This window comes from Cherax quadricarinatus, chromosome 95 (assembly GCF_038502225.1).
Source record: "Cherax quadricarinatus isolate ZL_2023a chromosome 95, ASM3850222v1, whole genome shotgun sequence".
In the NCBI taxonomy this organism is placed as follows: Eukaryota; Metazoa; Arthropoda; class Malacostraca; order Decapoda; family Parastacidae; genus Cherax; species Cherax quadricarinatus.
The window spans coordinates 5,259,148-5,275,418 of NC_091386.1; the positions used below are offsets into that span (position 1 = coordinate 5,259,148).

The 16,271-nt window shown below is 38.1% G+C and overlaps 1 protein-coding gene across 3 annotated transcripts in view; it reads left to right on the plus strand.

The window, feature by feature from the left end:
* Positions 1–16,271, plus strand: part of LOC128703895 (E3 ubiquitin-protein ligase arkadia-C) — a 45,229-nt gene that overhangs the window by 12,697 nt on the left and 16,261 nt on the right. For 2 of the 3 annotated variants that reach the window (XM_053798761.2, XM_053798762.2), the window contains exons 3-6: positions 536–2,459; positions 5,243–5,311; positions 15,052–15,322; positions 15,504–15,647. In XM_053798761.2, coding sequence (XP_053654736.2) covers positions 536–2,459; positions 5,243–5,311; positions 15,052–15,322; positions 15,504–15,647 — 2,408 coding nt within the window. The remainder of the gene's footprint in view (positions 1–535; positions 2,460–5,242; positions 5,312–15,051; positions 15,323–15,503; positions 15,648–16,271) is intronic. The other variant, XM_053798763.2, reaches the window with a different exon arrangement.

Consider the following 16,271-nt stretch of genomic DNA (forward strand, 5'->3'; position numbering starts at 1 on the left):
ATTTAATAATAATAATATATTGTGATTGAGTAGTGCATGGGGTGTTGTAATTATTCATAAGGCAAGTTTTATGCTTTGAATTTAGGGTATGGTCTTTGTTCTGATGGTGGATAAGAATTAATTTAGTTCTGTAGCCATATCAGCAGCTTGGTGGAGAGGATACCTTTACAAATGACATTTGGCCCACACAGACTTCATCAAGTAACTGACAATAGAACCCTTGTGTGTGTGATACTTTGTCATAATAAGGTGTCCACTGCATCTATGTGTTATTTTCTTCACTTTGTCAAATTCTAGTGTATGAATATAGAGTACTAGAATTAGAATATATTAGGTGGGAGTGTTCCATCTTGTACTCAGTGGTTTGTGGTTCTTCCTCATGTAACATACAGCACTTTTTGAACAAAGGAATATTATTACAAATTTTTTAATTCACTAGTTTTAAATGCTGTGTTTACTTATAATAATGCTGATTGATAACAAAATTATTTACTGTGACTTTTTTTTTTTTTGTTAGCTTTCTATTTTTCAACAGAAGTTGGTGAGGTTGGGTGTAGCAGCGAGAGTGAAGTACAGCGTTGTGGGTCAGACACCATAAAGTTAGAACGTGGAGGTACAAGTGGAGCAGGGGAGGCATACTACCCTACTCTCCCTCCACATCATCCCCAGGCTATGGATGACGTGTCTCCTCCCTCGGGTAGTGGTGCCTTTTACGGTGGACCACAACCTTACCGCCCTCCTGATGGTTATTATAATTTGTTGGGGGGGCTGAGTGCAGCCAGTCCTGCACAATATGCTACCCCAGGAAGTGGGGCAGCTTTACCAGTGGTCTCACCCACACCATCAAAAGTTGAGCCACCTACTTACGTCGAGGCTTCTCACACCCCTCTCACGTTTGCGGAGGCTGCTGCTCCAATGGACTTTAGTAGCAACCCTCCTAGTTTAAATTTTAGTGGTGCACCTTCTGCTCCATATGGAGCAGGTTCAGATTTCTCTAATGCCCAAGGTTATCCTCAAACTGCAACAAATCCTCTGAGCCTTTTAAGTGATGTTGCATTAGGGGGTGATGCAAGCAGTAGTAGTAGCATACACAGTGGTAGTAGTGGAACAGTTAGTAGTAGTAGTAGCAGCAGCAGTAGTAGTAGCAGCTCAGGGTCATCATCATCTGGGGGCAGTAGTGCCTGTGACAGAGGGAACAGTGAACTTCGAAGAAAGCGTGTACATAGTGCTGGAGCAGAAGGCAGTCGAGGAAAGACCCAGAGAGGAAGAGCAGAGCCTCGGAGAAGTGGCTGGAGTAGTTCTCACGCACTACAAGATGATGATAGTGAGGATGAGGAAGGAGAAATGTCATCTGGTGATCGAGGGGCAAGACACAAAGTTGACGATGGACCCACTGCACCAGACTTGCAGTTGGATTGGGTGTCTTCCTCAGAGTCTGACTCTGACACAGACTCATGTATAGAAGTGGTAAGTGTACAAAGAGGAGCAAGGGACAATCGTGCTGTGGATGTAGTTGATTTAACTAATGAAAGTGACGATGAAGTATTAGTGGCAAGTGCAGGACCACCTTTGCCTCCATCTGCTGGATTGTCTCATCCAGTACCTTCGTCTTCATGTGCAGTTGCTTCTTCCAGTGGGTATGGAATATCTCCAGTGATGGGTAGATTACCCACTGCTACCCATACTGCCACTAGTGGAATAGGTTTATGCCGTGGCCATCACGCTTCTGAAGCTAACCCGGCAACCACCTGCCAATGCGCACGTGGCCCAACATTAGGTTCCATAGGCCTCAGTGCTAGTGGTGCAGCCAGTTTCACTATGGACCAACATGGAAACTGTTATGGGGCTTGTGTACATCCCCATCATTCACCTCATCACCACCACCATCATCACCATCACAGTTTGGCTCCTAGTCAGGGCCATCACCACCACCACCATCACTATTACCCACCAGAGTCTCCCCTTTATTACTCTGCTCTTCCTGCTCATCCATTGTTCCCACCCTACCCTCCTACATCCTTAACTTCAACTGCTTCATATCCAACACATCCATCTCTGTCTAGACTAAACCCCATTCACCAGAGGATATGGCATAGTCAGCAACGATATCAAGAGTTACAGAGACGTTGTTTGGACCCCCGGCTGCGCGAGCCCCTGGCTCAGTCCATGGCCAGAGCTGGAACTCTGACACAAGAAGTAGGGCAGCACAACCATGCTGGGGCCACTGCTACAAGTTTAGCCTCTCATACCCCCCACCAGCCCATTACTTCCCAGACCTCGACTACCTCCAGTAGCAGTGAACAGCAGGTTCCATCCCAGACCAGCTCCCCTTCAGCTCCCATGCCCATGGACATCCAGACTACTCCAAATGCCGCTCATACTGCAACACACATTGCAGCACATCACCTCCACCATCACCCAGGAATGGACGTTCTTATGCATAATGCTCATGCACACAGGTCAGTTGATTATACTGTATTATATAAATATTGTATTTGTTTGGTATCTTGATAGAAGGAATTGGAGGTACCCTTCCCTTCCTTGGATCACACCTGATTACTCTTCTTCCTCAGGTGCTAATGCATTTGGTATACTATGTAATAGGCTGTTGTGTTCTTATGTAACTAATGTATAGGACTAGAAATAAATTATGAAAATGTATCCTGTGTGTTTGTGTATTGTAGTTTGGAAAATCTTCAGAATTCAAATACTGTCAGGAGCAAAATAAATCTTAACGTCAATATAGAGTTTAGCGAGAATGAAAAGTCTGAAGTTATTTTAATGTGTATTTAGTCTTATCCATGAGATAGATAAGTAGATAACATGAAAAGATAAATGTGTACTGTGGGTAAATAGGCATTAAAAGAGGTAGGGAGCTAGTTGGGTTTCAGAGAAGTTATGTAGAATATGCTAGTGGGACAGTTGTTTGGCGCAGTCACCTCACTTACGAGAAATATCATTTGTGGATCTCGTTTTGGACATTTTCTTAATAGCAATTTTGTAAGGTGGTCTACCAGACATATCTGTGTGTCATACAAGGAAGGGAGGGGGTGCGAGATTCCTCTTCACCACCCATTAGAACACTTTGCACCACTTATTCTTAAATTAATATGGCATTTTATATAACGGAAATATGCTGTATTGGGAAAAATTACATACAGGAGGGCCCCACTTTTACAGCAGGTTAGGTTCTGGGCCCCATTTATACAGCAGGTTATGTTTTGGGCTACCACTGTAAAGTGAATCGTAGCTTTTTTTTCACTTTTAAATGCATATAAAAGCCTGATAACAGGTTTACACTATCATATAGCTAGGCCTGAAAATACATATACAGTACACACATTACTTACCTTAAAATATTTTCATAGCTTATAGCAAGTGGTGAATATATTTATTGTAGTAAGTCTGAATAAATGAAGAATAGCTATAATTGAAAACTGCTGTATTAGTGAAGCACCATAAAGTGAAGCCCTGTAAAGTGAGTCCTGCCTGTACAAATATATGAGGAAGTATTTATTACACTAATAAAGAAAGTACGAGAATACAGAATTACTGGTAAACGTCAATACAGTAGGACCCCTGTATCCACAGGTCTGGTATCCACAGTTTCAGTTATCTGTGGTTTACTGTGGCCCAAAAATAGTCCTTAATTTTGCTTAATAATGACCTCAAAGTGCAAAAGTAGTGATGGTGAAAGCTCTTCGAAGCCCAAGAAAAGCTGTGAAGCGCTTTCCATCAGTGAACAAGTGTTAATTCTCCACTTATTATTCTTAATTTATTAATTAAACTTTATAATAGGTATGTATAGGATTTGTATATAGTGTTCGCTACTCTTTGTGGGTGTGGCATCTGTGGCAGATCCTTGGAAAGTATCCCCCTGCAGATACAGGGATCCTACTGTATATATACAAGGCTAATGGGAGGGTTAAAAGTCACCTTTGTATTTAATTGAAAAAGGCCTACTGGGCAGAGAAAATGTTTTAGCAATATTAATGCTTAAGTGTTACACGTGTGTCATATTTGTCGTGGAAGAAAACTCATTAGTAAACCTATTATTTTAATTTTTTTTTTATTTTTTTTACATTGTAACCTCCCACTCATTTCTCACCCCATTTCCGAGGAAGGTTAGACATTCGACGCCTCTGGTTAAGAATTGTGTGTTTCAGAGAGAATTTGCAGTAACTCCAAAGATGTTGAAATTGTCTTAAAGTATTCTGCAAGTTCTTTATAGTTTTTTAGCAGTGGCAGTTGTTTCAGCACTTTACTTCCAGTTTGAACATAGCTTGATATTTCAAAGCAAGTTGGTAGTACTGAGTGATCCTTTACTGCAGTGGTATTCATTGTGCGGCTCGCGATGACTCAATTCACGGCTCATGTCTACTTTTTCTCATTTACTATATTGCACTAGCAGCTCAGTACTACTTAATTTAGTTGAGTTACGCTAACTTGCAGTAGCTGCGGCTCTCTCAATGAATGTGTTTAACCGAAGTGGCTCTCTTGCAAAAATTAGTGAATAACACTGCTTTACTGGCTTTCAGTTTTCCCCGAACATAATTTATGCTCCAGAAACATATCACCTGAAGAGTGTCTCCTGAAGTTCAGTATGAATGAAAGTTACAAAGCTATCACATGAATAAACCATAAAATATCCACATTTTTTTTGAGGAAAAAGATGGTGTTTCAACACTTTCTGGGCCATTATCAGTTCACAACTTGATAATTTTCAAGATGTGCTGATATGTCATCTGTGTCTTCCATAATGTGTTAGTCACTTGTGACACCCCAACACATCCTCTTCAACATCAAAGATCAGTCTGTGGAAGAAAGGTGAATGTCAAGATCTGTCTCTTGGAATCCATTAAAGTATTTTAACAGGCCACACACAAATTTTTAGCCCCCTGGGCAATCTGTGAAGGTATACTTTTAGTATACGCTGCTGTATCCATGTTTATCTCTGAGGATAAATTGTGAGAGTTTATATAAATAACATTTTCCCAGCATCATTCTTGGTTGAAGTAAAGAATAACCAACAAGTGGTAAAAAAAAACACAAAGTAAAGAGAAACGTTTGTTACTATGAGGTTTCACCCATGAGGTTTCACCCATGTTTCACCCTGATAGAGCCTCACATAGGTGAGATGTCATACTACTAAGGCTCTCTTTTACTCTTGTGTATTTTTCCCAACCTCATTCTCAATAATAATTGTTAAAATTTGAACTTTTTTTTTTATATTCTTTCACAGATTGGCCAGAAGACTGAACATTGTTGATAGAGATTATGAGACTGCTCTCAGGATACGGCATGAAATTTTGTAAGCAAATTTGTGAAACCGTTTTTGAGATATTGACAAAAATAATATGGCTCACCTTCATCAGAGAATTTGGCTTTAAACCCAAAATTTTCTTTAGTTCTTTGTAACAAAGACCATTCAGCACATAGCTTGAGCATGGAAGATTGCAGTTCGTTTGTTTCTTCATCAAAACAAGAAAGCGATGGCCATTAGAAAAAAAAAAAACATATTACAGCTCTGAATGATTCATAAATGTTTAGGTTTTGTTGTAGATACTATACTAATAATTATACTGTGTATATATCAATGTTGATTTGGGATTATAGTAGTTCTCCCAGTTATGGCCCTAATACATTATTCTTTGTAATTCAGGTGCTCCTAACTCTGAACCTGTTATCCCATATGCACACACATCATATTGTATGTGTTCCCAAACCATTATATTCCTTATCTAATTCAATTAATTTTTTAAATGAGAATATTTGTGGAATATTTTACATTTGGTATTTGTTTATTTTCAACTGTAACTACAGGAAGCCCTCAGTATAACCAGACCTCAATTTAACGCACATCAGAAACATGAGACAAAATTTTCAATTAAATCACAGATTTACTTTGCTATGTATGTACATGTGTAGAAATTGTCTATGCAGTAACATTAAACTTTCACCACTTAGATATTTTCAAAATGAATTGAAATAGGAAGTATGGCTTCTGTTAGAGAATTTCCTGAAAGAAGAGTAAATAGAGTATGCAAAACCCTAATGGACAGTGATAAAAGCATTTCCTTGACCTTTCCCTTCCCTGGTGGAAGATTTATATTTTTATTTTTTCAATGCACTGGCCATCTCCCACCGAGAAGAAAAACTATAACTTTTCTTCTCACATTTAGTAATTTATACGGGAGAAGGGATTACCAGCCCCTTGCTCAAAAATGGGTAATATTAAAAAAAAAAAAGATCAACAATCTCAATAAATAACAAAAAAGGCACAATACCGTGACTGGAACGATTCATAAATAACCCGCACATAAAAGAGAGAAGCTTACGACGACGTTTCGGTCCGACTTGAACCATTTATCAACAATCTTTTAAGTCATGTGATACTCTGGATGCTCTCAGGTAAAAATGATAACACGGAAATTTTGTGATTTCTCTAATTAGCTGTAAAAAAAAAAAAACTTTGAATTATACTTATCTCAAAAACGGTTAAAGATAATTAAAATATCTAAGTACAGTATTATCGTGGATTCCTTAATTAGACCAGAGGTTTCTTCAACTTTAAACCTCTTGTTATGTATCTTCGTATCATCATATAGTGTACTAAGGAACTAGACTCTCGAGGTATTTTCTATATACCTTGGATGAGTTTCTAGGTTTTTTTTAATCTTGAACCTCATCCTTGGGCCAGTAGTACAAATTTTGGTTAATGTTATTAAAAAGAACTTTTAAAATTACCTAGCACATGAAAATGCCATGATAATATGTGCTCTGCATTTTTGGATACACTTTTTATTTACATTTACAAGAAATAATGTGAATGTAGTGTGGTGGTTGATCAGGCTCTGATCCACCTGGTCACAGACCGGGCCGCGGGGGCGTTGACCCCCGGAACTCTCTCCAGGTAAACTCCAGGTAGTTTTAAAAGGTTTTACCAGTACTGTATTTGTACTCCATGTAGTACAGTCCCTGCAAAAATTTCACCACTTAGCAGACATAGAAAAGCAGAAAAAATTCAAGCAGAATTACCATAGTCTGGAACACGTTTTAAATGACATTTTTTATATGGATGCCCCCAAATTTTAGCTGTACTTCATCTCCTAGAATATTACCAACATCATTCTCCGTTCATTTTTCTTCAGTTGTTCTCTAGCTAGAACAAAGAAATTTTTGTAATTATGTTCATTTAATATCAGGTGCAATAATCAGAATTTCATACAGTACAATTTGTATTTAATAAATACAGCCCATCCTCACTTAATGACGGAGTTCCGTTCCTAAGACCATGTCGGTAAACAAATTCGTTGCTGAGTGAGAAGCATACTACACCTACCATCCGACTTACGACCGAGTTCAGTTCCGAGAAACTGGTCGTAAGTCGAAATGGACGTAAGTCGAATTTTACTACTGAATATCAACATCACATTTTTGTAATGACTTTATTTTATTGTTTTATTTTGGTATTTCATGTTTTACTTTACTTTTTAAGCTGTTAGTACTGTATTTTATACTGTAAGGTTTAGGATAAACACTGTGTACAACACAAATACTTGTTTATTTCCCAGAAATTTGGCATAAAAAACACGGTCGTAAGTCGAGTGGTCGTAAGTCGAGCAGGTTGTAAGTCGGATGGTAGGTGTATAATGGTAGTGAGTTTGTGTCAACCATCTTTGATATTGTTTTAATGTCACCTTTGCACCATTTATAACATTTCTGGTATATTTTTAAATGTTTATACAGTAGTGTACTGTATACTGAAATAAACAGAATAGAGGAAATCAGCTCTAATATACGTTATTTAGGTATGGATACTGGTCATCAGAGAGCTCGTCATAAGTCCGAGGCATTGGTAAACGAGTACATCGCTAAGTGAGGAGAGGCTGTAACATGACATCTGTTTATCATGATATTTAGCATCAGTATGAATTTATGAATCTTGTGATTGAATTTTGTGACTCCAAAAACATTTATTTAGCAAGTGTCTGAATTTTTTTTTTGACATGTCAACAGTTTCCCATGGAGACAGGGAGACCCAAAAAGAAAGAAAAAACTTTAATCAACATTCAACACTTTCACCATCACTCTCACATAATCACTGTTTTTGCAGAGGCGCTCGGATACGATAGCTCAGACGTCCCACTAAACTGCCAATATCCCAAACCAACTATGTTAGGTAAAAGAACACAAGTGCAGCTAATATGACATATTGTGGCAACGTTTCGCTCTCCAGGAGCTTTGTCAAGCTGTTATGACTTGACAAAGCTCCTGGAGAGCAAAATGTTGCCACAATAAAATATCATATTAGTTGTACTTGTGTCCTTTCACCTAACATGACACACATTAAAGACCAAGTTAATGAATCAGTTTTTAAGCCCTCAATAATTATTTAATATTTATAAAAAATTTATAGAATAATGGCACGACTATGAGAGCCTGTGTAAAGGCTCGTGCAAGACCTAGGAAGAGGATATTTTTTGGCTGGTAAGGGTAGGAAGAGGTTAATACCAGCAGCACATTAATGGAGCTAGGAAAACAGCTGGGGAAGGGAGAATCTCATTACTGGGATCAGAAACTCTTTCGAAGAACTTTTTTGTTTTCCCGCACCTCTTGATTTCATCTCAACTTTTGACCATCTAACTAACTGTATGTAACAGATGGAGAGTGGATAAGCAATGTTTCCTGTCAGCTTCTGGCATGACCAGGGCAAAATGATGTACATACAGTACTCTAATGTATATTCACAGTATGAGAAGCTGAATGCCTTTTGAGTGACAGTCATAATGATTTGGGGATAAAAAAAAAACTTATTTTTCAATTTTTATTATGTACTGTATAATGTAATAAGTAATTGAATATTAGTGATAAGATTACCTTGAATAGGAAATTGCAAGAAATTTGTCTTCGTGATCTGGCATTGCAATATTTAATATGACATTAACATATAAAATAAACTAAAAGAGGAGGCAGTTAGGGTAAGATATAAACAGCTATTGGAGGACAGATGGGCTAATGAGAGCATAGGCAATGGGGTCGAAGAGGTATGGGGTAGGTTTAAAAATGTAGTGTTAGAGTGTTAAGCTGAAGTTTGTGGTTACAGGAAAGTGGGTGCGGGAGGGAAGAGGAGCGATTGGTGGAATGATGATGTAAAGAGAGTAGTAAGGGAGAAAAAGTTAGCATATGAGAAGTTTTTACAAAGTAGAAGTGATGCAAGGAGGGAAGAGTATATGGAGAAAAAGAGAGAGGTTAAGAGAGTGGTGAAGCAATGTAAAAAGAGAGCAAATGAGAGAGTGGGTGAGATGTTATCAACAAATTTTGTTGAAAATAAGAAAAAGTTTTGGAGTGAGATTAACAAGTTAAGGAAGCCTAAAGAACAAATGGATTTGTCAGTTAAAAATAGGAGAGGAGAGTTATTAAATGGAGAGTTAGAGGTATTGGGAAGATGGAGGGAATATTTTGAGGAATTGTTAAATGTTGATGAAGATAGGGAAGCTGTGATTTCGTGTATAGGGCAAGGAGGAATAACATCTTGTAGGAGTGAGGAAGAACCAGTTGTGAGTGTGGGGGAATTTCGTGAGGCAGTAGGTAAAATGAAAGGGGGTAAGGCAGCCGGGATTGATGGGATAAAGATAGAAATGTTAAAAGCAGGTGGAGATATAGTTTTGGAGTGGTTGGTGCAATTATTTAATAAATGTATGGAAGAGGGTAAGGTACCTAGGGATTGTCAGAGAGCATGCATAGTTCCTTTGTATAAAGGCAAAGGGGACAAAAGAGAGTGCAAAAATTATAGGGGGATAAGTCTGTTGAGTATACCTGGTAAAGTGTATGGTAGAGTTATTATTGAAAGAATTAAGAGTAAGACGGAGAATAGGATAGCAGATGAACAAGGAGGCTTTAGGAAAGGTAGGGGGTGTGTGGACCAGGTGTTTACAGTGAAACATATAAGTGAACAGTATTTAGATAAGGCTAAAGGGGTCTTTGTGGCATTTATGGATTTGGAAAAGGCATATGACAGGGTGGATAGGGGGGCAATGTGGCAGATGTTGCAGGTGTATGGTGTAGGAGGTAGGTTACTGAAAGCAGTGAAGAGTTTTTACAAGGATAGTGAGGCTCAAGTTAGAGTATGTAGGAAAGAGGGAAATTATTTCCCAGTAAAAGTAGGCCTTAGACAAGGATGTGTGATGTCACCGTGGTTGTTTAATATATTTATGGATGGGGTTGTAAGAGAAGTAAATGCGAGGGTCTTGGCAAGAGGCATGGAGTTAAAAGATAAAGAATCACACATAAAGTGGGAGTTGTCACAGTTGCTCTTTGCTGATGACACTGTGCTCTTGGGGGATTCTGAAGAGAAGTTGCAGAGGTTGGTGGATGAATTTGGTAGGGTATGCAAAAGAAGAAAATTAATAGTGAATACAGGAAAGAGTAAGGTTATGAGGATAACAGAAAGATTGGGTGATGAATGATTGGATATCAGATTGGAGGGAGAGAGTATGGAGGAGGTGAATGTATTCAGATATTTGGGAGTGGACGTGTCAGCGGAAGGGTCTATGAAGGATGAGGTGAATCATAGAATTGATGAGGGAAAAAGGGTGAGCAGTGCACTTAGGAGTCTGTGGAGACAAAGAACTTTGTCCTTGGAGGCAAAGAGGGGAATGTATGAGAGTATAGTTTTACCAATGCTCTTATATGGGTGTGAAGCATGGGTGATGAATGTTGCAGCGAGGAGAAGGCTGGAGGCAGTGGAGATGTCATGTCTGAGGGCAATGTGTGGTGTGAATATAATGCAGAGAATTCGTAGTTTGGAAGTTAGGAGGAGGTGCGGGATTACCAAAACTGTTGTCCAGAGGGCTGAGGAAGGGTTGTTGAGGTGGTTCGGACATGTAGAGAGAATGGAGCCAAACAGAATGACTTCAAGAGTGTATCAGTCTGTAGTGGAAGGAAGGTGGGGTAGGGGTTGGCCTAGGAAAGGTTGGAGGGAGGGGGTAAAGGAGGTTTTGTGTGCGAGGGGCTTGGACTTCCAGCAGGCATGTGTGAGCATGTTTGATAGGAGTGAATGGAGACAAACGGTTTTTAATACTTGATGTGCTGTTGGAGTGTGAGCAAAGTAACATTTATGAAGGGATTCAGGGAAACCGGCAGGCCGGACTTGAGTCCTGGAGATGGGAAGTACAGTGCCTGCACTCTGAAGGAGAGGTGTTAGTGTTGCAGTTTAAAAACTGTAGTGTAAAGCACCCTTCTAGCAGGACAGTGATGGAGTGAATGATGGTGAAAGTTTTTCTTTTTTGGGCCACCCTTCCTTGGTGGGAATCGGCCAGTGTGCTAATAATAATAAAAATATAAAATAAGCACAGTGGACAAGTTTCTCCATTAACCCTTTGACTGTTTTCGACGTATAAATACGTCTTACGAGCCAATGTTTCTGACGTATATATACTCAATAATTCTAGCGGCTTCAAATCAAGTGGGAGAAAGCTGGTAGGCCCACATGTGAGAGAATGGGTCTGTGTGGTCACTGTGCACCACATAAAAAAAATCCTGCAGCACACATTGTGTAATGAGAAAAAAAACCTGATCGTTTTTTTGGAATAAAACGCCGACTTTGAGGTGTATTTTCGTATAGTATTTATCGTTGTATTCGCGTTTTCATAGTCTTAGGTGATAAAATTAAAAACATATTACAGAAATAGTGATGATTTTCATTACTTTGACGATGAAAACGACCTTGAAACTGAGCTCAAAGTAGCGGAAATGTTCGATTTTTACCAATGTTCAGGAGTAAATAAATCACACCACATGTCCAATACACGTCAACTGGGGAGTCTAATATTCTTTCACTAGTTCACTGATATTATTTATACCATTTTTACAATAATGCAGTAGTCTGCATAACAGTAAATTTTGTATTTTTTTGTATGAATAAAAAATCAAAATAGAAAGCAATAATAATATGAGGGGCCTAGAGATGTGACTAATGAACAGAGCATATGCTATTTTAGTGCCATGAATATCTACCTTGTTTATTCTGGACCCTATTTTGAAATTGGCATCTTTTTTAATTTGCGTGAAATTGGCCAAATTGCCAATTTCTGACCACCATATTGGGTAGTCCAAATTAGTAAATGGGAAGTTTCTTGTACTCAGCTGATAGATAAAATGGAGTTCTAAAATAGCTATGAGTTTGGTCAACTGGAACAATGTAATTGGCAGAAGATAGGGCTCAAAGTCGGCGAAATCGCCGATACGCATATGTCGCCGAGACAGCTAACTTCACGGGAGCATAATTCCATGAGTTTTCGACCAAATTTCGAACTTTTGGTGTCATTACCATCGGGAAAGGATTCTCTATCATTTCATAAGAAAAAAATATTTTTTTTTTTTTCAAAAATTGAGCGACATAGAATGACAGTTTCAGAAAGGGGCCTGAAACAGTCAACGGGTTAAGGAGGGAGTTGTTCAGCGCGCTCAAGAAAAAAATCAAGAAATTATGGAAAATGAGTTATTCATACAGAAAAATAGATTAACTCTTTGGCAACACAATGGTACAAGATTCAATGTTCTACAACGTTTCTACAAGAAATTATAGTCATTTATATCAGGTATGGTGGCGGCGATGTAGGTAGCGAGTCTGCTCTCAACCCATATATTTTTTTGAATTTTTTCCTTGTTTTTTTATCGCTTTTTCTTTGCATTATTCTTTCTAATATAATAATTGATTATTTGGCATCATATAAGAGTAGGTGGAACTTATCAGTAGATGTCTAGCCTATCAGGAAGCACCTGGGTACACTCGGCAGTGCTCCCTCTCCAGACGGCGGCAGGTGAAATCACTTCATTATTACGCTTATATCAGCTTATATATTAACTATACGGCTTATTTATCATTCAGAATTGATCTAATATGTTATAATAATCACTATAAATAACAAACAAACTTGTTATATACTCTAGACTGAATAAAATAGGCCATAATATAGCGAGAGTCCTCCGCAATATTTCGATATAAATGAGTTACTCCTCGTCTCCTTGTTGTATTGTTTGGTGTCTGAGTAAGAGAAAACGGTGTTTTGAAGAGGATAACTGCACTAGAACATCAGTTTACTAAGAAATACACCGAAACAAACGCGATTTCCTCACAAAAAAAAAAAATTTTTTTTGAGACGGTAGGCCGGCAGACGTTCTAGGCCTATATCTCGGAAGTAACTTATTCACTTATTTCGCTTTACAACTCCATTATTAATGATTGTATTGAAATGATTTTCACAGACAATATAAAACAAAGTGTGTTTGAATTATTAACGTCAGATTTTTTGGAATATCTCAAATATTTTTTATTTTATGGGGGTAAAAGGCAGATATTTTGGCGAATGCCAAAAATTCTGTCAAATGTATTTTTTTTACCATGATAATAAGATATATTAGATGAAATGGCAATGTAAAAACGTCATGCTAGTTGTATTCTAACAGTTGGGAATGTCGGAAGTGCCACTCGTAGTGCCAATTTGTCAGGTCATGCTGCCATATATAAAAATTATGTTTATTTTTTTTTCTCTGCTGTTTGTTGGCCAATCATACTGAAACTTTGTCACATGCTTCTACATATGCACCTCTAAAAGTACACCAAAAATAAAATAAATCGGTTGAAAAATAATAAAAAAAAAATTAAAGATGGGGTGCCTGGTTACAGCTTGGTTGATCAGAAAAGTCATCAGAAAAGTTTGATTTCAGACTGAGGTGTGAGAGTAGAACAACTCACAAGTATGTAATAAGTAGGAAGGTACAGTGTACCTCCACTTTTGACTTGTGGTGGGCCTCACTACTCAACTAGTGCTTACATAATGTACTGTCATTTTACAGTGACTTCTCTCCACAGTATCACTACTGCTGATTTTTCATCTTTTACTGCCCCTAAAGCAGCATCAGTCATAATATCCACCTTCAGTGTCATTCCTCGTTCTACAGACAGTATCAGCATCTCTTCTTGTCTCAGCTTTTCTAGCTATGGCTTTTGTCTAGTGGAGGAGAAAAATATAATGAAAGGTTAAAAGGAGTAGACACAAAGCAAAATGAAGCATAAAGTACCAGTACTGTTCATGAAAGGTGCTGTTAATACAAGCCAAACACTTGGATGTGTACACACAAACCCACACATTTCCAGGGGTAGGTTTGTAGAGGTCCCATTGAATTCTGAATCTGTAGGTATCACTAAATAATGACTACATAAAATAAATTTTGTTTCAGATTTGGGTTCATTGTGTGTTCCAGAGGAATTTTTTTTTTCTTAAATTAGTGCTATGATCTGGTTAACATCGGCAATAATAAGAAAGAATACACCAGAGAAAAAATCTGGGCATGCAAAAATCATTGAGCACTTTTGGTGAAATCCTTTGGTTAGTTTTCAGTTTAAACTATTTGCAGGCCATTCAGTAAAAATGTTTGTTTAACCCGTAAACGGTCCAAACGTATATATACGTTTTTTCAACATTTGAAAGTATGTAAAAAAAGTAGATCTTATTTTTGTTTTTGTACATTTGAAAATGTGCAAAAAAACGTAGATCTACTTTTGTAGCACTACACATGTGAACGTAGATCTGCTTGGACCGTTTACGGGTTAATTGAGGTACAGTACACAAAATTGTGGTTTATGATGTATAGGTGTGTGTCTGTGGCAGACACTTTCCAGGTCCATGGTAGCTGAAGTATTCTCAGTCAGGTCATCAGCACACTAATTCTTTATTGCAGGAATCTTCATTACATTTTGCAGACTGCATTGATTGCATATGGTGAATTTATGTCACATACTTCACAAATAATGAACATCTGTAAAGAAGTGATTGCCATGCAATGGTTAGAGAAATTATTGGCTAGATCTAAGCAGAGGAGTATATTAAAAAGACACTTATAGGGTAAGATTTTGTGGTTGTATTGCTTGTTATAATAGGTGAATCAAAACTTAAGATCATTTGTATGTGTAAGTTTAGTTACATTTGACTTTAGATTTAATACAGAATTTATCATTAAAATTAATGCATATTAAATTCTTGACAGTGAGGGTGGTGGGTTATATGGCCACATGTATGGTGGAGCTGTACCTCCAGCTCACATGTCCATGCCTGCTGCTGCCGCTGCTGCAGCTGCAGCGGCAGCAGCAGCAGCTGCAGCAGCTGCAGCAAGCGGTGACCCAAGACACCTGCAGATGCCCGGACCTGGCTTGCATATAAATATTGGGGGCGGGTCTCAGCTACCCTTGGACCTGTCCTTACCTCCCACTTTAACCCCAGAGCTGCCTCCTCCACCTAGACTCACCTACATACCTCAGGTACCTTGTGCATTGCATCATCATATCTGTAAATTTTCATTAACCTTATTGACATGTAAGTTACAATAAAAACAATTGTACGTATATGCATTTGATACATACCTGATATGTGTTCATAGTTGTAAGCAATATTTTTTGGAAAGACTATTCTACCATTTTCATAACTATTTTATTTTTTTAGCTTCCATTATTCCAACGAGGGTCTGCATTCCCTCGTTTGGAAGATTACATGCGTGTTGTTGACCACCGACGCCTTCCTGTGGTGACGCGAGGAGCCACTCAGAACACAATAGAACGCAACACTTTCCCCCACAAATACAAGAAGGTAAGGGAGGTAATACACGCACCAAACGGATGTGTTTGAAGAAGTAGATGGTTAAACAAACTTTATTTCTTTCTGCAGTATACAAAATGTAGTTTCCACGTAATAAAATATTGTTAAGCACAAAAGAAAGCGACTAGCATACTGCGCATTTTGGGCAGACTAATCTTAATTCTTACAGACTACTTAAGTTAGGTAAGACACACATGCAACAGTTAGGTATCTTTATTTCGAAACGTTTCGCCTACACAGTAAGCCTACTGTGTAGGCGAAACATTTCGAAATAAAGATACCTAACTGTTGCATGTGTGTTTTACCTAACAACCTGTCGGTATTTTATACCATTCGAATGTTCAGACTACTTAAGGACTAGACATAGGTTATTGAGGAGGAGGTACCTAATTACTGGCAAAATAATGCTTTTTGTTAGATATGGATGTCTCATTACTGGTAAAATAATAATTCTTATTAAATATGGATGGCTAATTACTGGGAGAATAATATTTCTTGTTAGATATGGATGACTAATTGCTGGCAGAATTAAACTTTCTTATAGAAGACATCTATCTTTAAAAATTTGAGAGGTGATGTTGGGTTTACTGTGTAAAATAGGTTGTAGCATAAATT